Genomic DNA, 22,563 nt, shown 5'->3' on the forward strand with positions numbered 1-22,563 from the left:
CCAAACTCCCTCAGGACTAAATTGGACTTCATCCCCAATCCCGTAGTCTGCCACGAGGCACGTTTGCAGAGTGGTAGAGAAAGGGGGCCATGGCCTCCGAAGACGTCTTAGCAATTCCACTGTGTGGGAGTTACTGGAGGTAACAAGAGGGGTAGTTGGCCCCCAAGGACATCTTTGGGGGCCAACTTCCCAAACTATTACCTCCAGTCAGTCCCACACAGCAGCATTGGTAAGTACTCGTACCAGGCCACGCCCACCACTCTACAAACGCGCTCCCTGGCACGCTCTTGGATGGAGATTGAAGTCCCCTTCACTGCTGGGGCTCCTTTAGGGGCCACCTAGCCTACCTTTTACCTCCAGTAAGCCCCATGCAGTGGGATTGGTGAGAGGTAGACAAAGGCCATGCCCCCTTTCTCCACCACTCTGCAAACACGCCCCCTTGCGCGTTGTAAGTTGGGGGATTAAGTCCCCTCGAATCCTGAAAGGTCCCTGGGGTCCAACTAGCCCACCAGGTACCTCCAGTAAGCACCACAGAGCTGCATTGCAGAGAGGTGTAAAAAGGGGCGTGGCCTGGACCACCTCTATGCAACGCAGCGCAGTGACGCTTACCGGAGGTACATGGTGGGCTACTTGGCCCCCAGGGACCCTCAGGATAGAAGAGGAATTAATTCCTGACCTTAAAGAACAAGTTAGTTACTTACCTTCGGTAACGATGTATCTGTAAGAAACATTAGTTAGTTAGATTCCTCACCTTAGAATATCCCCAGGCGTCAGACTGGATCCGGAAGATTTTTCGTCAGCAATACCCCTTGCGCGTCGCTAGGCGTCGTCTGCGGCTCCGCGTCCGTCGTGGTGCGCCGGAATGACGTCGGAGTACTTAGACGCCGCCCTCGCCCGCTGACGTCAGTTCTTGTACATAGCTTTCCGCGCCAGGAACGCAGAGCCATGCAAAGACCGACACTGGTGCCAAAAATAAAATCTAGGGGCCTGAAAAGGATAACCGTAACCCTAGATGTCAGTTCGCAGAACGGGGAGGATGGGTGGGTCGGTGAGGAATCTAACTAACTAATGTTTCTTACAGATACATCGTTACCGAAGGTAAGTAACTTGTTCATCTGAAAGAAACACGTTAGTTAGATTCCTCACCTTAGAATAGATACCCAAGCAATACCATCCCCGGTGGTGGGTCTGCGAACCAAGATCACACCAGAAAGTCCTGGAGGACAGAACGGCCAAAGAAGCCATCCCTCCGGACTTGGCTGTCAAGGCAATAATGCCTGGCAAACGTGTGTAGCGAAGCCCACGTTGCCGCCTGACAGATGTCCTGCAAAGGGACACCCCGTCCCAAAGCAGTAGTAGCCGCTGTGGCCCGAGTAGAATGGGCGCGCAGCCCAACAGGAGGGTCCTTTTTTGCCAAGGAATAACAAATTTTGATGCACAAAACGACCCACCGAGAGATGGTCCGTTTGTGCACAGCTTTCCCCTTCTTAGCACCCACGTATCCAACGAAAAGTTGGTCGTCCACCCGGAACTGCCAGATAAAAGGAGAGCGCACGTTTTGGGTCCAGACGGTGGAGCCTCTCTTCCTCTTTGGAAGGATGCGGAGGCGGAAAGAAGGTGGGCAAGGTGACAGACTGCCCAAGATGAAAGGGGGTCACCACTTTCGGAAGAAAGGAGGGACGAGGCCAAAGGACAACCTTGTCCGGATGAACAGAGAGAAAAGGAGGCTTTGAAGATAAAGCCTGGAGCTCACTCACCCGTCTAGCCGAGGTGATGGCTACCAGAAAAGCAGTCTTAAGCGTCAGCAGACGAAGAGGACAATTATGAAGAGGCTCAAAGGGAGCGCACATTAGAAATGTGAGAACAAGATTCAAGTCCCACTGAGGCATTACAAAAGGGACAGGAGGGAACGTGTGAGTAATGCCTTTTAGAAAGCATATAACTACAGGGGACTTGAAAAGAGAAGGCTGATCAGGAAGCCGCAAGAAGGCAGAGATGGCAGCAAGATAACCTTTCAAGGTGCCCAGGGCAGAGCCCTGCCGGGCCAAAGAAAGAAGAAAGAGGAGAACCTCAGAAAGAGGGGCGGAAAGGGGATCCACAGCCTTTGCTGTGCACCATGCCACAAATTTGTTCCACCGGCAGGCGTATACCGTCTTTGTGGAGGGACGCCTGGCTGCCAGAATGATATCACAGACTTCAGGAGGCAAGTCAAATGGCCTCAACTGCCGCCGCTCAATCTCCACGCATGGAGGTGGAGGCTGGACAGGTTCGGGTGGAGGACCGTCCCCTGCTGCTGCGACAGAAGATCCTCCCGAAGGGGCAGACGCATCGGAGGATCGGTCAACATACTGAGTATTTCGGGATACCAGTACCTTCGTGCCCAATCCGGAGCCACCAAGATGACTTGGGCCTGGTCGCGCCTGATCTTCTTCAGCACTCTGGGCAGAAGTGGTATAGGCGGAAAGGCGTACAACAGACCGCAACTCCACTCGTGACGAAAAGCGGCGCCGAGCGAGTGCCGCCTTGGAAATTCCAACGCGCAGAACTGCTGACATTGCGCGTTCTCTTCGGTGGCGAATAGATCTAACCAAGGCTCTCCCCACTGCTGCAAGAGACCTTGCGCCATCTCGGAGTTCAGACGCCATTCGTGATCCATCATGCACCGGCGGCTGAGTTCGTCTGCTCTGGCGTTCAGAGAGCCCGCCAGATGTTGAACCACTAGGGTGACGCCCTGGTGTTCCAGCCATGTCCAGAGGCGCAGAGCCTCCTGACAAAGGGTCCACGACCCCACCCCGCCTTGTTTGTTGCAATACCACATGGCGGTGGTGTTGTCCGTGAACACCTGCACGACACTTCCCCTGCAAGTCGGATCGCTCTCAACTCCAACAGGTTGATGTGGAGACGAGACTCCGCCGGAGACCAGAGGCCTCTGATCTCCGCCTCTCCCATATGGCCACCCCATCCCAGGAGGGACGCATCCGTCACTACGACATGCTCCAGTTGGGGAAGGGAGAGGCTCTTGCCCTTGACCCAATCGCGGTCCGTGAGCCACCACTGCAACTGCTATGCAGTGCCCTCCGAGATCAAGACATGGTCGGACAGGTTGCCGTGATGCTGGGCCCACTGAAACTTCAGGTCCCACTGCAGAGCCCGCATGCGCCGCCTGGCGTGATGCACTAGTAGGATGCAGGAGGCCATCAGCCCCAGAAGCCGCAACACTAGCCTGACCGAAACCCAGGATAGAGGCCGAAAGATGGGAATCCGGGCCTGAATATCCTGGACCCGCTGTTCCGGTGGATGGACCCGGAACTGCGCTGAATCGAGAACCGCTCCGATGAAGAGGAGCTTCTGAGAGGGACTCCGGTGTGACTTCGGCACGTTGATGGAAAACCCCAGCAAATGCAGGAGATCCGCCGTAGTCTGGAGGTGGGAGACGACTGCCTGGGGCGAGCCCCCTTCAACAACCAGTCGTCGAGATAGGGGAAGACTGGAACCCCTGATCTGCGCAGATGAGCTGTGACCACCGCCATCACTTTCGTGAACACCCGAGGGGCACTGGTAAGGCCGAAGGGGAGCACGGTAAACTGAAAGTGCTCTTGACCCACCGTGAACCGCAGGTAACGCCGGTGGGCCGGCAGGACGGGGATGTGGAAATATGCGTCCTGCAAGTCCAACGCTACCATCCAGTCTCCCGGGTCTAGGGCAGCTAGAACCTGAGCCAAAGTCAACATCTTGAACCTTTCCTTCCGGAGGAAGGCATTGACGTTCCGGAGGTCCAAGATAGGGCGTAGGCCCCCTTTGCCCTTCTTGGGAACCAGAAAGTAGTGGGAATAACAACCACGACCTACTTCTGGGCTCGGAACGCGCTCGACGGCCCCCTTGGCCAAGAGGGCCGAAACTTCCTCGTGGAGAAGATTCAAATGATCCCCCGAGATACGGTGGTGCTGCGGTGGCATGGCTGGAGGGGTCGTCTCGAAGGGGAGGGAGTAGCCCCTTCGGACGATTTGCAGCACCCACCTGTCCGATGTGATGGACCGCCAGTGGAGCAGGTGATGGCGAACTCTGCCGCCCACTGGCGTGGAATGGGCCTGAAAGCTCGGACTAGGAAGGCTTTGAGGCGGATGCTGCCGGGGTGGATGTGGGCTGACCGCGTCGTCCTCCAGAACCGCCTCGGCGGAAACCGCGACCGCGTGCAGGTTGGTTCTGCGGCTGGTGGCTAGGCGTACGTGAGGAGGCACCCCTTCCTTGGCCACGCGTGACGTCTAAGCGCCACTGAGGTAGAAATCGCCCTACCCAGCGAGTCCGTAGTGTCAAGCCCACATCTGATAGCATGTCGTGCTGCATCCCTCCCATCGGCCAGAGCCTGGGTAAGTCGTGTCTGGACCTCCTCCGGACACAGGGGCAGCACGTCCTCCACCGTATCCCACAGGGAGTGGGAATAACGGTCCAAGAGACAGGCGGTGTTCAAAGACCGCAGGCCCAAACTAAGGGAGGAGAACAGCTTTTTGCCGAACTGTTCCAGTCTCTTGGAATCCCGGTCCGGCGGAGCGGTCGGGAAGGAGGATTGGGAGGTAGAGGCCTGGATAACCAGGCTCTCGGGGGTAGGGTGTTGGGACAGAAAACTGGGGTCGCCCGGAGCAGGGCGGTGGCGCCTGGCGACGTTCCTGACAGGAGGGACTGTGGAGTGCTTGGACCAGGTGCCCTGCAGAACGTCAGTGAGGGCCTCATTGAATGGCAGCAGAGGCTCAGTGGAGCTTGCTGCAGACTGAAGCACCTCAGTGAGGACGTTAGTCCTCACAGCCACGGCAGGTAGCTCGAGCCCAAGGGCTGCGGCCGCCTTGCGCAGCACCACAGAGAAAGCAGCACCCTCCTCCGAAGCCACAGTCGGAGGAGAGATGAATCCAGTGTCTGGAGAGGTATCCAGACCACTGGCCTCCCCCAGTTCATCTGCCCAGTCCTGTGACAGCTGAGCCTGAACGGCCATAGGATCCTCGGATCCCTCCCATTCGCCCCCGTCATCCGATTCCTGGTAAGCAGGAGGAAGGATCGGAGCCGGACGATAGACATAATGTGTCTCCAGCGGCGCCGAACGTGCCGCCCATCGACGCCGTAACGGCGCCGGGCCCGGACCGGGGCTGAACTGGGGCACGACGCCGGCGTCGGAGGTGGTACCGGTGTCGACGCCGGCGGAGGAGGCGTTACGAGGTCGACCGGCGTCAGCGGGGACTCGGGAACGGGTCCCTCGGGCACTTGCGGCGTCGAGGCCGGAGCCGTCGACGGGGCCGGAGCCGCCTGCAGGCAAGGTTGCCCAGTCGGGTCCGCGGGGCCCGAAGGCGCGCCAGCGGGCGTCGACGGCGGAGCCAGGTTCCTCATGGCCGAGAGGAAGGCACTGACTTCCGCCGGCGTCGCATCAGTCCCAGGGACCGGCGGGTATGGGGACTTGCGCGGCGCCTGCGGCTCCGCTGGAGCCGCGGGGGTGGAACCACCCTGACCATCGGCCGAGTTGCGCGACCGGCGAGGGAGTCCGAAGAGCGGTGTCGCCTCTTGGACTTCTTGGAGTGCTTCGACTTACCCGAAGACTTGGAGCCAGACGATCGATGATGACGTTGGCTGCGGCTCCGCGACCGATCCTTGGACCTCCTCCTGGACTGGGATCGAGAGGGGCGCGGAGCCGAGTGGCGAATCTCGAGAAGCTTACGGGACCGCTCCCGTCTAGCCTTCGAGGTCAGGGCCTTGCAGTCCGAACACGACTCCGCGTCGTGGTCGAGGCCCAAACAGTAAAGGCACCGGCGGTGATGGTCCGTAACCGACATCAAGCGGCTGCAGTCAGCACAGGCTTTAAAACCAGGCATCCTACCGGCACCGGAGTCGAGACAAGATCAAAAAGGATCAAAAAACTTAGTAAAAACAGACTAAAAGGGGTAGCTCTTCCGGATCTGCGCTTACTGGCGCAGAAAAAAGAAGAACTGACGTCAGCGCGCGAGGGCGGCGTCTAAGTACTCCGACGACGTCATTCCGGCGCACGACGCCTAGCGACGCGCAAGGGGTATTGCTGACGAAAAATCTTCCGGATCCAGTCTGACGCCTGGGGATATTCTAAGGTGAGGAATCTAACTAACGTGTTTCGTTCAGATACGAGCCACAGGGCGTGTTTGCACACATGTCACCTCAGGCCCCGCCCCTCCCTTCTGTCTATGATTGGAGAATAAGACTCAGGAACAGGAGGGACAGCTGTGCTGTCTAGGACCAGAGAAAGTAAGACTCATGAGCATGAGGGACAGCTGCGCTGTATAGGATCTGTGAATGTAAGACTCAGGAACATGAGGGACAGCTGCGCTGTTTAGGATCGGAGAATGTAAGAAGCAGGAACATGAGGGACAGCTGCGCTGTCTAGGATCGGAGAATGTAAGACTCGGGAACATGAGGGACAGCTTCACTGTCTAGCATCTGAGCATGTGACCCTGAAGGACAGTTGAGGCATCTGTTATCCAAGCATATAAGGCGCAAGGACATGAGGGACAGCTGCGCTGTCAAAGATATGAGTATATGACATTTAGAAACCTGAGGGACTGCTCTGTCTTTTAATATCAGAGCATGAAAGATGAGCATGTACGATTCACGAACACGAAGGACAGCTCTGTTACATAAGATCTAAGCACGTAAGATTCAGGAGCGTGTCCAACTGGGGGATAGCACTGCTGTCTCCGAAGTGAGCCTGTGAGCCCTGGCAGCTTCTCATCCTCCCTGGGAAGCTCTGAGATCAGCTAGTGGCGCGCCCATGAGCTCTGAGCAGTGGGATCTGTCTGACTGGAGAGATAGCTCTGCTGTCTACGGAGTAAGCCTGTGAGCCCTGGCAGCTGCTCATCCTCCCTGGGTAGCTCTGCGATCAGTCCGAAGCGCGCACACGAGCTCTGAGCAGTTAAGGCTGCAGAGTAAAGCAGTAATCTCCCAGGGGAGGTGTAATCATGTGTCATTATGCGGTACTACACCCCTGCTGTCTAATTACTGCCACCGAATTGGTTCTAATGAACCTGATCTTATAATAGGACTGAAAAGAATACATTTTATACAGTTTATGGATAGCCCGGAGTATCTTCGCGCTTTTTCTTCACTCACCGGCACTTTACAATTAGAAGGTTAAAGAAGCGCTCCAGGGTTGCCAGGTATGGTGGCATCAGCTGGGCAGGGGCAGTGCCAGCAGGTCGAACCTTTCTTGGGAATTCTTCACGTGAGTTTGAAATTTTAGTAGTTTCTGTTTTTGCAGAAGAGATCTGTGCGGTGTTTGTTCATTTTAGGGGGTGGTAAAGAGTGCACGATTCCAAACATGCGCGCGCCCGCTCAGAGCAAACCTGTGGCATGAAATGCTGCTGGTAGCACCCTCTGTTTAGTGTCAGGAGGTGGGGGGCCCTCGAAGGGCCCTGGGGGGCTATATCCATGTGTTAAGCACTTACGAAATAAATATCTTGAAAGTGCGGAACTGCTTAATTAATGCACGTCAATCAAATGCAGAGTCCTGAGAGGAAGCCAGCTTAAGTTATTGTGTAAGATGCGGAAAGTGTCACCAAGAGCATGAAGCGCCTTTGAGGCGCTTTAGAGAATGGCAGCGTTGGAAGGAGTCTACTAGTTTTAGACTCGATGATACTGGAGGAGGGGCTGTGATGATGAAGGGGGGGGTAAAGCTGAAGGGGGAGGGGGAATCGCACCTTCATTGATTGGATGCTATTTTCTCAGAGGCTGGTGACGTTGTGCACTGATATTTACCACGGATATTTACCACAACAATACAACGAAGCGCGGGAGTACGCGCTTCGTTTTTTTGTATTTTCGGCCGAAATTCGCGCTGGGTGCGTGAATCTCACCGATTTAAAAAAAAAAAATCACCTTTGTTTCCTTGTGCCTCGGTTACCGAGGCACAAGATGTCTGCCAACACTTCCTGGTTTGGAGTGTTGACAGCCAATTAGAATAAAGCTCGTGGTCGGGAGGGTCCGCGGATCCACAACGCCTCTATATATCGAAACTTTTATTATTTCATTTTCTGTGCCACTACTGAACGGATTTACACCATTTAAAAATAAAAAAAGGGAGCTTTCTGAACCAAGCACTACCTTTTTGCCAAATGTGGTGTAATTCCGTTCAGCAGTTCGAGCTGTAGCCGTGTCTAAAGTTTCCTATGGGAAATTCATTTTTCGACCTTTTTTTTTCAATTTCTCAGGAACTACTAAACGGATTTACACCATTTAACAAAAAAAGTTATTTCTGAAACAACGGCAACCTTTTTGCCAAATGTGGTGCAATTCCGTTCAGCAGTTCAGGCTGTAGCCGTGTCCAAAGTTTCCTATGGAAAATAACATGGAGAAAACACGTTTTGGGACCCCCCTTTTTTCTCGGCCCCCGCTTACCGATTCACCCTGAAATTTTCAGGATAGGAGCTTACCGGAGCGCCCCACGAGTTTTAAAACTTTCGCGAAGATTCGTCATCTGGCGCTAAAGCTATTGGGAAAACAAAAAACGCTTTTCCTATGGAAACTAGGTCCTAACTATATACTGACGAGAGAGAGAGAGAGACAGAGAGAGAGAGAGAGAGAGAGAGAGAGAGAGAGAGAGAGAGAGAGAGAGAGAGAGAGAGAGAGAGACAGAGAGAGAGAGTGTGTGTGTGTGTGTATATATGTGTATATAACTAATGACAAGTTATGGCTGCGCTTTATTGATGACTTGTTCATTATATGGGATGGTAGTACAGATGCAGCCCAGGAGTTTATACAGGCTATCAATGTGAATGATTTGAATTTGCATTTCACTGCCAGCATTAGTGCATCAACAGTGAGTTTCCTTGACAGAGAGGTATATATTGACAACGGTAGAATTGAGACAAAACTTAAATCGGAAGGAAACCGCTGGTAACTCGACACTCAATGTGAGTAGCTCCCATGTCAAACAGCTAGTAACCAGTTTCCTTACGGTGAAATGCTTCGGCTGAGGCGTATTCACAGTAAGGACAATGATTTGTTGATGGCCCAGGCTGAAAGCAAACAGAGGTTCAAAGAAAGGGGATACTCTGAATTGATGATAGACAATGCCATTAACAAATCTATGCGAAAAAGTAGATTTGAGTTACAGAATCTAGAACCAATACCTCATCTAATGGAGCAGAAATCAACATTGATTAAACTGATAAGGAATTTAGAATTGTAATCCAATATAGTCAACAGCGTAAAAAGATTGAATCTATAATATGTCGAAACTGGCCTTTGGTTCTCAGTGACCCCATCATAGGACCCAAATTACCTAAAAGACCGTCCATAACCTACAGCAGAGGTCGCTCTATGAGAGACGATTTAGTCAAAACTAGACCCGAAGTTATTGACTCTACTTGTTGGCTACAAACCCATACTGGTTTTTTCAATTTCAAATTGTGTAAAGCATGCCAACAAGGTGAGAATAAAACCAAGTATAATACTCCCTTTGATCAGAAAAAACACAAAATTGGCAAATTGCTTACATGTAAGACCGAATTTGCAATATATGTATTATCATGTCCATGCAACTTACTTTACGTAGGGAGCAATAAGCTCCAAGTACATAAAAGAATATTACAGCACTTGAGGGCAATAAACAATCAGGACAATACATATCCGGTGGCGCGACATTTTAAAGCCAAACATGATTCAAAAAGTAAAGATTTAAGATATTTTGTTATTGACTCAATCCCTGCCAGTAGGAGTGGGGGAAATAGAGAAGAAAAACTACGCCAGTTGGAAACTAGATACATTTTAGATTTGAACACGAAACAGCCTTCTGGTTTGAATGTAACAGAGGATCTTTTTACATGTCTGTAGAATTTTTCCAGATTGTCGACCTATCTAACTGTGATTTTTACTGTGATTTTTAGACTAGGAATTTTAGATCAGCTTGAGAGCAATATTTATGGGTTTTTATGATTGTGGATTTTATAATCGTATTTATTGATTGACATTTCAATGATTTTTTCAATATACATATTTATTTGTTGCATATATGAATATTTAAGCAGATTTGATCTATTATAGATTGCATTGTATTGCTTATTTAATATTTATCACATGTGTATTCATTTATTTATGTGTGTGAAGATCAGGGCTTGTCGGTAGAAATCAACGAGATACTCTATTGTCCACTTTCTTGAAACTGACTATTAACAGCATTAGGATATCATATGCTCTATAAGTAAGGACTTCTGGTATTTAGACCGATATCCTATCGGGTACTGATCAGATTGGGATCTACAAGTGTGCCAAGGTGGCACCACCGCAATGCTTTATAATCGGATTTATTTGTAAATTCATGCCTACCGTACTTGGTTAAGGATTACTGGGGCTCCAGTATCCTTTGTGTTTACTAGTGTCCAGTAAACAGTGGCATTAGTTATTTGTGTATTTATACAGATATTTACGGCGCTATACTTACGCCTATTGCCAAAAAGAAAATCTTTTTGTTGGTTTATTGTCTAAATTTTAAAATCTAATTTCACTAAAGCACTTTTTGCACAATTTAAATACATTTTTGCACATTTCATTACTTGGGGAGACGTAAATGCATTTATTTTTATCATGTATTGCTTTTAACTGATTTTATTGTAAGGTATTATTGTTCATCGTAAAATCAGTGGTGTTTGTTTGTATTTTACATAGCCCAGTCAATCATGGTTTATTGAGAAAAATGAAAAAAGACTAAGTTCTTAGTGAGTGTTTTCAATATTGACCATTCTTGTATGCATTTGCTACAATAATTACGTCTGCATTTTTCACTTTATAAGCCAATGTACAACGCTTGACTGTGTCATGTGATCAAGGCCCGTGGGGAAGGGCTGAAACGCGTCATGGCGACATTTGCTCTAAAATAAAATAACTTTGCACTTAATCTGTGGTCCGTATCCGTTCTCTGGGAAAGAAACACAAGGAATAGAAGCGGAGTACCTTGAAAAAAAAAATATATATATATATATATATATATATACACATACACATATATACATACATACACACACACATACATACATACATACATACAGGTACCCTGCCACTTTTGTGCCGAAACGTTCATAGAAAGAAATTTGTGTTTCCAGCCACAGACTGTCACCTGATATTATTTTGTGTTTATAGACCAGTGTCTTTTCGATCTTGAGGAAAAACTCATGATAAACTAGGAAATACGAGATATTGTTAGTTCATCATACTTATGTTGCTATTGTCTGTGTACCTGGTTCTTATTGTGTAGAAGGATTTTAGAGTGAATGCAGTTATGACTCAAGTAGAGATGTAAATTATACAATGTAATATTTATACTGTTTTGTTCAAATAAAATATATGTTGTAATTTTTTATAGTATGGTCTGTTGTCCCTATAAGTTGATATAAAGCTATTTTATGTAAATTTTGAACATATTTGAGTTGCCCTAGGAGTTTACATTTCAATTTTTTCCCTGCCTAAAGGAACTCTTACCCTCTCGCAGGGTGCCCTTCTGTTTACATTACACAATTGTAAGTGCCTGACATCACCTAGTGGCACTGGAGAGCCAATGCTGGAGTTAAAGTTTTCCGGATCCTGTTGGGCGCTTGGACAATATTCATAAGGTGAGACTCTAAGGAGAAATAGCCATCAGAACAGATTCTGCAGTGAACCTGTGTTAGAAAAGTGGCCTATGTCTACTAGGAATAATAGCTCTAAAAAGAATAATTACTGGCAGTGGTATTTCGGGCAACAGTATAACATGAACCATTCTTCATAGTGAAATTGCCTTTGAATATACTGAATTGGAAGAACACTGCACTCAGTAATGTGTCTTGAATGAAATTGTTAATGTTAAAAGAGGCTCTGGTCCAAGAGATCTGTGACATCATAAAATCATGTTGTGAAGGTCTTTATTACCTAGCATTTACCCAGAGATGAAGGCCTCAATGCTAAATGCATCAATGGCTATAATGAATGGTAGGAAGGCAGTCACAATATTCAAGCAGTTTTATTGCCACTGTCATGTTAACCTGGAAAAATAAACCTTTTGCAGGGCCCAAACATTACCTTTTTATACATATAAATCACTCATAAGGCAGGCTCTGGACAACCCAGAGTGCAATGTATTTAACCCTTTCGGTGCTCATGACAGAACGGTTCGGTCATGAGCCACGGTCGGTGTGTGCTCATGACGGAACCGCTCCGTCATGGCACCCACCCATGGGGGAAGCGCTGGCGCTCCCCCCCATTGGCAACCGATCTAGCCCCCACAGAGGGGGATGGCAGCGGAAGAGTTTCAGCTGCCCCCCCGACTCCTCCCCCCCCACCCCCCCCCCGGGCAATCCCATGACATCAGCTCGCCGACGTCATCAGAAAGCCCCGGACGCGTTGGAAGCCATTTGCTTCCAGGCATCCAGGCAGCAAGGTGAGTGTTTGCTGCTCCAGTGGGGCGGGGAGGGGGGAATTTTTGTACATTGAGGCATCGGGGGAGAGGAAAGAGTGTTTCCGGGGCAAAGCTTCACTTAGAGCTGAATAGGCTGTGTCCTGTCCAGACACAAAGGGCTGCATTCCCCCCTTTAGTGAGTCTGGAGGCAGGAAGGAAGGATATCTTAGCTCAACAAAGGCATGTCTACCCCACTTCAAAGGCACCACTGGGTATTAGTACTGGGCCTCAGACACCATCACTTCAGTACACATCTGGACCTCTGCTGGACTGGCACTCTGCTGGAATCCTGCTTGCCCTCTTCACTGGGTGAAAAGGACTGGTCCTGCATCACTTTATCCCAAAACCCAGAGTGACTCCAAGGGCTAGCTGGCCCCTGCACCTGGACTCTCCCATCTGTGAGTCTGCAAGGTGGTGCCACCACAGTCCTGGACCCTTGAAAGTGGGCCTAAGGTGCTTGCCAGCGGAACCCATACCTCTTTTCTGCTGAACGACGCATCTCTGAGCAGAACCGGAGCATCGTCACTGCTAGTGGATTGGACTTGTCGCAAAAGACTAGCATCGCCAGTGCCTCCTGCCTCTTGGGACCAACATACCAACATATCAATTTCAGAACCACCGCTGCGCGACTCTTTTGTCAATTGCAGCCATGACGACGCTGACAAAACTCCACATCACAGCTTCAGTGCTCATCGTAACCAGTGTATCGCTGCTGCTATGCCTGGCATCTTCGACACAAGACTTGGCTTCACAAGCCTCATCTAAAGGATCCTAGACGTCAATGCAACAGAACCTCGCACCACATCCTCACTACATCTCGGTACAGACACATTGCCTCTGCATCTTCGAAGCAGATCCACGCAACCTTGATTTAGTGAACTTTGTTCAGCGGGCCTAGCTTAGTCCCTGTAGCCATCCCACACTCCATCGCGGTCGGCCAGAACTTGTGACTGTCTGTCTGCTGCGACCAGATATCTCCAATAGCTTTTTGGTGCTATTTTTCACTATAAACTTCAAAAATCAATATCTTAAGTTCTACTTATTGGATGTTTGTAATTTTAGTCATCTTTTAATCAAACCAGAGCTATTTTTAGGTCTCGCCTGATCTAGCGAATGCGCTGGCGGGCCGAGAAATTTTGTATACGGCTTTTCAAAGTGCTGCCTGTGGCCTAAAACTTGCGTGCACGCGTGCAGCGCCATAAGTCTTTCCTCCACCGCGCTCGCAGCGCGCGATCACTTTCACTTTCGCGGCCGCGTCACTTTCGTGGCCGCGTGCCCAAAGCTTGTTTATTTTTTTAATGCTGTCATTCGCGGCCGCGGCACTTTCGCGGCCGCGTGGCCAATGCTTGTTTTTACGATGCAAACGTGTGTTCTCGCTCAGGATAATAAAAACATAAAAAATAACTTTATGCTTTGGCCAATCTGCCAGCATAGATCATAAGAATGCGTAGTGAAGCTACATATTGGATGGGAGTTACAGTTCAAGGAATACTATATGTGTTTTTAAAGACTTCACTTTAAATATTATGGTGTTGACTTTTATTTCACCTCGTTTCATCTCTGTAATAAGTTGTGGAGGTCAGCAATTGAACAAAACTGCCCATTGCCCCCCGCATTACTTCCCCATAGTCTCTCGCCTATTGACCTACATATCCCTTAGCTTTCTTTGATCCACAACCTATCTCTCTGGCTCATTGCCACTCAAAGCATCAAAGGAGAGCCCATCGCCTGGGGAGCGGCGATGCAGTACAGTGCAACTTCCGGGTACGTAACAATGCTTGCATCGTCCCTGGGTGCATTTCTGCGACTCGAGAGTCTGTAGCAGTGGGCATCAAAGATTCATCACAAGGGCAGCTGGAGCTGAGAAACATCACGATTGAAATACAGACTAAACGCCCTCCTGCAGCCAGCAAACCACAAGGGACCTGCGCCCTAATATTACACAGAAGAGAAGTCAATTATTTTCACCTTAGAACGTTCAAAGCGCGTTTCAGATTCCAAGTGAGGTCCCTGTAAGAATGATGTTTTATTCAGTGAGGCTTGCAGGAACTGTGCTAAGTACTCAAACGTTAGAATTACAAGCGGGGGGATTACCATTAGGGTGAATGGTTTAATTGCCTTTTAAGGGGGTTATGTGAGGGGTTCTGCTGCTCGCTGCAATGGCAAAGTATAATGTCGACTACAAACCATTATATATGTCCCCGTGGCATTACTGACACCAAGAAAGAGTCCCACATAGGAGCTACCTGTGTTGCTTTGAACGCCTGCTAGCACAATAGCAGAGTGAGTTGAATGCCCGATGCTGATACAGGTATGAAGGTGATGGTTTTAAATCCTCACAGGGGAACTCCTCCTTCCGAGGTCGGTACCTGAACACCATTAAACTGGGTACTTTTAAGACCAATTATTTACAGCGCTTATACAACACTGCAGAAGTGTGTCTTGAAGCAGCACACGCAAAAAAAGGCACCAAAATTCCCGAACTTCTCCGTTGAGGTACACGTCAATTGTTTTTCCAAATGTACCGTACTGGGGCGCGAGGAGGGAGTATATGTTCTGATGGCTACACTGACACATAAAAAGGCAAAACATCTCACTGGGAGGCACAATGACATGTTTCACATATTTACTTGAAACAATCATGAGTGGAGGGAGGGAGGTTAGGATCGAACCTGCGTCCTTAGGAGCGAACAGCTGCGAGTACTCTATGTAAACCAGCCTCCTTCGTATTGTGGACTCCTGCCTCTGCCTCCTTGAGGCAGGCGATTCCTGTCTTCTTCTTCTGTTGGTCTTTTCGGCCGCCCTCCGTACAGTCAAGCAGTGCAAACATGGGCCACGTCCAAAGTAGAATTTATTCCATAAAGCCATGTCTTTTTTTTCCCCCAAAGCTGGAAGATTGATAGTTTATTTTTTCCAATCACCTAACCAGAGAACATGGAGCCTTAAGCTTTTGATACCAGCAACCGGTAAAGGTTTATAATTATCGGTTAACCTATGTAGACTACTAGACATTCTCAGGAACCTATAATTATTGTGCATGCTACACTTTTCTTATTTATGTCACTCCTACATAAGATCACACTGCAGCGGTTCTCTGTGTATGCTGGTGCAATCCTGCAGCAATGCACTCTAATGGAAATTCACACTTACATTAGAAACATCATATTCAGAAAACGAACCATCAACATCTACCATTGCATTCAAAACCGTAGGTTAAACACAGACTACAGCAGTCAATGTATTCGGCCAATCAATTCATCTGACCCTACCATAAATGAGCAACGGCAATATAATATCCGAGAAACCTCATCACCAATTTGACAAATCTCAAAAAGGAGGTTATCCTCTCTGGTATTTCCTTCCAAACCTATTGTCTTTTTCGTTTTTGCACATGACAGCTAACTGACAAACACGAAAAATGTCTAATGCCTAAACCAGGAAATCACTCAAGGGGTGTGGAGAGGTCATCATCTCGTCAACTGAGCAGGAAAATAAAGACACACAATAATCTAAGGCATACATTGCTTAGATGTCTTTCTGGATGTCAATGCTACCAACATAAAAGGGCAAAAAAATATTTTGCTGTAAAACTGGCCCATGGCAACAACAAGCACTGGCATAGCCAATAGGTCTCGCTTTTGGGACCTTATAAGTATTTCGTTATGCATCACAATATACTTGGTGCAACAACATCAACTGTTGCATGGCTAAACACTTATAAGGTCCCAAATGCGAGACCTATTGGCTATGCCAATGCTTGTTCTAAACTGGTGTGGAATCATTTTTGTGTGGCATTTTCACTGTTTGAAGTGTTGCACAAATACTTTACACACAGCCTCTAAAGTTAAGCCTGACTGTTCTTGCCAAAATACAAGAGGGTGAGCACAGGTAAATTTAGGGTTAGTCTGCCTCTTAACTGGACTAGGATTGTCGTTACCTTACAAAGAGTAAGGACGTCTTGAACAGTTGTGAAGTAAAAGTAGAGAGATAAAATACTTATCCGTACTTCATTTTCACCCAAACAATTGTGCTATGAAAAAGGTCAGGTGAAAATAAGAGTAATGAACACTGAAGAAGACTTCCGGTCATAAGCATCTGAGTGGGAAGAGCCCAGTGTTCATGTACAGGTCATTATCAAACAAAAATAGAGGTGCTGTTTGATTTTTCAGCTAAATAAAGATGCGGTCTGTCTTGAAATCCTTTCAATTAGGTTTTCCATCTTAAAAGAATCACATTTCCATGAACCACCAATCAAATTCAATCTCAAACCGTTTTACATTTGTAAGCAAATTGTTTCTACATAAATACAAACTAAATTCTCGAACTTAATTCAGCTAATGTGGCACATACAAATATTAATTTAAAACACAAGATTTTTCATTAGAGCATTGTATGAAAATGAATGGTCTATGATGAAGTAATTATTTCATCATACTCGCAGAACCTACCAAGAGACAAGATAACCTGAATTGTTTTAATATTTGTTAAGAACTAAATATATTTGAAATATAACAGATTTAACAAACCTGATCCAGATAAGGGAGTTATAAAATTCAGGATCAATGGATTCCAGATCTTTTATGGTAAGTTTCTTGCTTAGCATGCGTTTGTAGAATGGCAGTGAAAAACCAGTGTCAATAAATTTTCCATGAAACAAGGCCTGTAAAGAAAAAAACTAAATTCAGTTCATCTAAAAGTGTGCAGGCAATATATTTAGAGTAAAGCAATAGATATTTTGATGTACTGTGCATGGGGTCACTGAAATCTATTCACAGGAATGGGTTGAGAAAGGAGCATTGACTAACTCTGTTTAAGTTTGCGACATATTTGAAAGGCCCAGACCATTGAATTAAGACGATAATTTAACATGTGTAGGGCTTCAGCTGTATATTCATTGAAATTTGCAAAGCCATCAAGGAATTGTGAAACTCTACAACATCACATATAATGTATCACTGTAAATAAATCAAAATTACCTGTACTGTATGAAATAATTGACCTGTGTTCGTATTCAACTATTGGTAATTTGCATAATGCAAACCTAGATTAGTCAGTAGACAACATCTGCACTCTTTTCATACTATAATGTTTATGAAATGAAGGCTGAAGGATCTGGTTCTGCAAACAAAAGGGGAATAGTTACTGCATGATTTATGTAGTAAGGTTCTGTGCAACAAAGAGCCAGCAAAGATGAGAAAAGAGCACATGATGGAGCGTCAAAAGGGCTTCAAAGGCATATCCTACTGGAACCATGGAAATCACCAAGTGCTCCGAGGAGACCATGCCATGACAAAATACAGCAAACATGAAGTTTAGATAAAAGAGCTGGATCTGGTCCTGGAGCAGGGAACTCCAGGTAAGGCTGACCGGGTTGGGGCCTCCAAGTCAGAGCTGCAGGCGGTAGCAGGTCTGGAATCTCATTGGGTCCGTGTAGTTGCAGGTGTCAGACCCTCTGTGGATTGTCATACATTCCATTGACTCAGGCATCTCTTCTTTTTGTGATTGTGCTACGAGGACTTTGACGAAGGGGGAGACTGTGTGGCCTCTGACCTTTGTCTTGACTTTCTTCTTCCATGATGGTCATCCTGAGCCCAACACATGAACATCTTGGTCTCCCGGTCATCTACGCCTTGAGGTGAATGCTTTGACAAGAAAAGCAGACCATAGCATTGTGGTCCGACCGCAGGCATCATAGGTAATAAGCAGATCTGGTGTGGATCTGTCAAGGACATCTGCCCATCACAGTCGCTACACTGCTTAAATCCTGAGCTTTTAGGGTGAGACATGTGTAACTGCACCCAAAAAATTTAATTTGTCGAAAATAGTTTTAAAAAATTGCTCCAGGTTCGAGATGAGGGCGCAGGCAAAAAGGGAAAGATGCCGGCACAAAACTGAAATCCGTGACCAATAATGCTTGGATCACAGCTTGTTCAACTGGATCACGCATCTGGATTAAACTGAAAATTATTCCAAAACTACAGTTAAAGCTGAAGGTCAATTTGGATCATGCCCAACATGCTGCTCATGGGTTTGGACCACTGAATCTGGAAACACATGCACATTCTGGTTTTGTTAGTCGAGAACACACAACATGCCATCTGTTCTAAGAGACAACAATGCAGAATTTTGCGATGGACAACAGATGGATGGTCTGACAAATTTGTAGTCCTCTGGATACGAAGCACACTCTTCTTTCAGTGCCTCCAGGTGTAAATCTCATTCATTGGCCTTACTGCTAAGATGCCATCTGAATTTTTTTGTGCATCATACAGAACTGCTTTTCATTAGGGAAACATTTTATGAGGAAAGGAACAAAGCAGATAACATTCTGGCCAATACATTTATTGAGAAAAGCAAAAGGAAGAGCTGATAATGGGTTTCGGGAAATGAAGTAAATTAAAAGAGACCAAAGGCAATTATCCTGTTCACTGATGGGAGATTCAACATGGTCACCCTCAACAGAAGGAAGCACCAGGGATCCACTTTCTCCATTATTTCTCGATGGCAAAATTACTCGGAGAAGAGAATTTGACCGAAATCAAATATAGTTGGACCCTTGGGGAGGGTTATTAATACTTTTATAATGTTAGGTGAAAGAGAAAACCCTTGAGGTCTTAATGAATTGATTAGTCAATAATGGGACAACATCTGGGTACGAGGTAAGTCCTACTGAAGTCCTGAATTAATTTCTTGGGCCGGAGTTGCTTTGGGATTTACCTAACAAATTTGCTGCACAAAGCTCTGGGGGCTCATTGACCAAGATTACAAGAGGAAATTACAGGTGATCTATGGAACTGCAGATGACAGTATACATGCTAGACAGCATTAACACTGTCAGGATAAATTTGCTATTGCATCTACTCTACCTATTTTAGGCACTGCCAGTTATTACCCCACGCGAAGAGGTGAAGGTGTCCAAGGAAAACAAGATAAATATGTATGGGAAGGAAAGGCCAGGAACCAGTATATGCACCCTGAAAGTGCAGTCACAGAAAGAAGGATAGGACGTTGCAAAATAGAGTAATAATATGTTGTCACCAACTTGAGAATATTGGGCATGTTCATGCAAAAGTATGAATGTGAAATAACTATTTACATCCAGGTGTTCAGCACTCTGAGAATGATACATGGAACAGCAGGATGAATTGTCATTAGCCGCTTAGAAGACTAAATGTTGAAGATCTGAGGCAAACACAAGTCTTGTTACAGTGGTTTTGTACAAGGCAGCAAACATTGACAATAAAAGATGCTGCTGTTCTAATCACATACAAGATGATAAAAACCATACCAACTTCTCTGATTCTTGAGTTTAAGCACATTCACTGATATTGATTTTGAAAAATAAATTGTCTGCATTATTTTGAGCTCTTAACTGAATTAACAACAATGTCCATTCACATGCATCCCAAATTCTTAATCAACATATTGCGATGACAACTATATTGTGTCAAGACACACTGGGGTACCCACCATACGTCATTCCTATAAAGCAACCAAAAAAAACTCGAACCAACAGTGCCCAAATTGTTTGGCTATTTATGCACTGAAAGCTAAAATAATGGCTATACCTTGCATCAGCTTGATGCAAGGTTGTTAAAAAGGTAATTACGTTACCCAAAGTGACAATACTTTCATCCCGGCTGTGAGCGGAATGGAAGCAGACTTCTCCCACAGCTCTGTATGGGATCTCGCAAGGTAAAAAAATTAAGTCTGTCCAAGTATGTGTTAAAAATTCAGGCGCTTGATTGCCTTCCAGGAAGGAGTGCTTCCCCTGGATTCCTGGACCTGAACTCTATAATGTTTTAGCCAATGCTTTAGTCTTTAGTAGTTATTTTTGCATTGCTCCTTGCATTGTTCAAAGAAAATTGACTAAGTCGTCTAAATGTGCTTCATAATCAGAGAGTGATTCATCCTTGCTTATTGTAATATAATAAGATTATAGGAAGGATACCAAAATGGCAATCAGTCAATTGGATTTGTTCTGCCAGTGTTTGACATGCCAATTGTTCCTCATTCTAGCATTGACAAACATTTGCACAACTCCCTGGTCTCAAAGCGGCTGTATGCCTCCATCAGGCAAATCCAATGCACAGAGCAGAGCCTGAGTGCGTCTAACACTAATATAGAGCCATAGAGCACAGCTTTCCTTGTTCTTTTGAATGCCCCTTTCCTTCTTTACACTGTATTTACCACGTATTGTAATAAGTTGTAGCTCTTGCCATTCTGCAACCCAGAGGAATTTCAGCACCAGAGCACAGGGGATGGAGGAGATAGAACAGCGACTTGGCAAATAGTTTAAGTTAATGGAAAGACTACAAGTCAAAAAGAAAGGAGTGAAAAAGAAAAAAGAGTGAGAGGAAAGAGTTGGGGGGGCACGGGCAACTGAACCCATGTATACAGGACTTACTAGTCAGACCTTAAAATATTTTTTTTTTTTTTTTGGTTGTAAGACATTTATTATGAACAAATGAAAGAGATGTTGTACACTGCGTCACGCCAACAACCCGGAGGCAGGCCGCTATCTGGTAGATTATACAAAGATTACATATAAATATCTTTAAGGTCGTCATCCGGGCAGTGGATCATTCAGAGGTAAACTTAAGGTACAATAAAATCTGCATCTTGTACTGTGCATCTCTAGCAAGTAAACGGTCTTACTTTTCTCTTAGTGCTGCTGACAAGTGAAGGATAGCGAAAATCAATGAGGCCGCCTCCGAATAAGCAGCAGTCAACCACCCGCCACAGCAGCCTGTAAAAAGGACGTGCCAGTCAGCACCTTGTTTCTCCCAACAATACCCCCAAACAAACCAAACCAAAAACGTCAAACATAGGTGCAAGTACTTGGAAACAGCGTTTGTATCACACTTCAGTTCACCAAAGGGTCGAGTGGGTCCGCCACTGGTCTCCCCAGTAGAGGGCCAGTCCTGTTCAGGGCAGGCTCGGAAAGGTATCCTGGCTGTGTATGAGGTAGCGACAGGCGGGCGGGGCAGGGGGGAGGGGGGGAGGGGCAATGAATTATCCACAGTCGGCCCAGTAGGGCGTGAGGGGGGGGGGGTGGGGCGGGGGACACTATCCGGGTCAGCGGAGGCAGTAAACGCAGAGCTTACGTCTGGGCAGTTCCTGTCAGTGTAAGCGCGGGGGCAGCGGGACCTCTGTCGTTAACCTACGCAGCGCGTACACTCAGCCCATGTCGTCTGAAATACTAGTAGCCCGTGAAGTACCGGCGGAGTCAGGAGCCGTGCGTTCTGTAGTCCACTGTACAAACGGGCCCCATATATCTGTGGGCCTGGAAGCGGTGGGCATGGTCTCCCAATAGTGTGTCAGTTGCGTGTGGCCGTAAGTCACATCTCTGATCCAGCTCTCAAGCGTGGGGAGGGCCGGCCTGCCCCAGTGTATAGCGATCTGCCGCTTGGCGTATAAAAGGAGTAATGCATGTAGTTTCCTGTCGCAGGGCACAGTGTGCTTAACATACCCCAGTAATCCCAGCAGTGGAGATGGTGAGTCCCTCCTCCCCGTGATTTGATTGATGGCATTGAAGATCCCTGTCCAGTATGCCCCCAGCTTGGGGCAGCTCCAAGCCACATGAAGAAAGGTGGCATCGTCACCCCCACATTTCCAGCAAGAGGCATCCTCACGTAGACCCATGCGGCGTAGTAGCGTCGGAGTGCGGTAGTATCTGTGTAGGAATTTGAAGTGGATAAGCCGCAGTCGGTAACTCGGTGAGAGAGCCGTGAGTTGAGCGCAGCAATACTCCCAGGCGTCTTCCGGTAGCTGGTCCCCCAGGTCCTCAGCCCAAGCGGCCACGGCCGCGGCTACTGTCACCGGTGCTTGTTCCTGCATGCAGTTATATAATCTGGACACCAGTTTTTTAGAGGAGGGCCGTGAGAGCAAGTTTTGCAGGGCCTCTAGTGCGCAGGGCTCTTCCGGGAAGCACGGTCCTATCTTCTTGCAAGATTCCCTTAGGGAATGATATAGTAATTTGTCAGCAAACGTACAAGGCTGGGCATCCTCATCCACAGGCATCTCGAAAAATGTGCCATCTGGATATAGGTCAGCGAAGGTGAGAAGTCGACTCCCACGGATAGTGAGGACGTCACCCCTCGCCGTCAAACAAGGTAGCAGCGGGTTGCCCC

General features: G+C 47.3%; 1 protein-coding gene across 2 annotated transcripts in view; it reads right to left on the minus strand.

Annotated features, from left to right (window-relative positions):
- Positions 1–22,563, minus strand: part of WWP1 (WW domain containing E3 ubiquitin protein ligase 1) — an 850,740-nt gene that overhangs the window by 224,601 nt on the left and 603,576 nt on the right. For both annotated transcript variants that reach the window (XM_085605336.1, XM_085605333.1), the window contains exon 18: positions 16,957–17,090. In XM_085605336.1, the coding sequence (XP_085461462.1) occupies positions 16,957–17,090 (134 nt within the window). The remainder of the gene's footprint in view (positions 1–16,956; positions 17,091–22,563) is intronic.

This window comes from Triturus cristatus, chromosome 5_1, assembly GCF_964204655.1.
Source record: "Triturus cristatus chromosome 5_1, aTriCri1.1, whole genome shotgun sequence".
Lineage (NCBI taxonomy): Eukaryota > Metazoa > Chordata > Amphibia > Caudata > Salamandridae > Triturus > Triturus cristatus.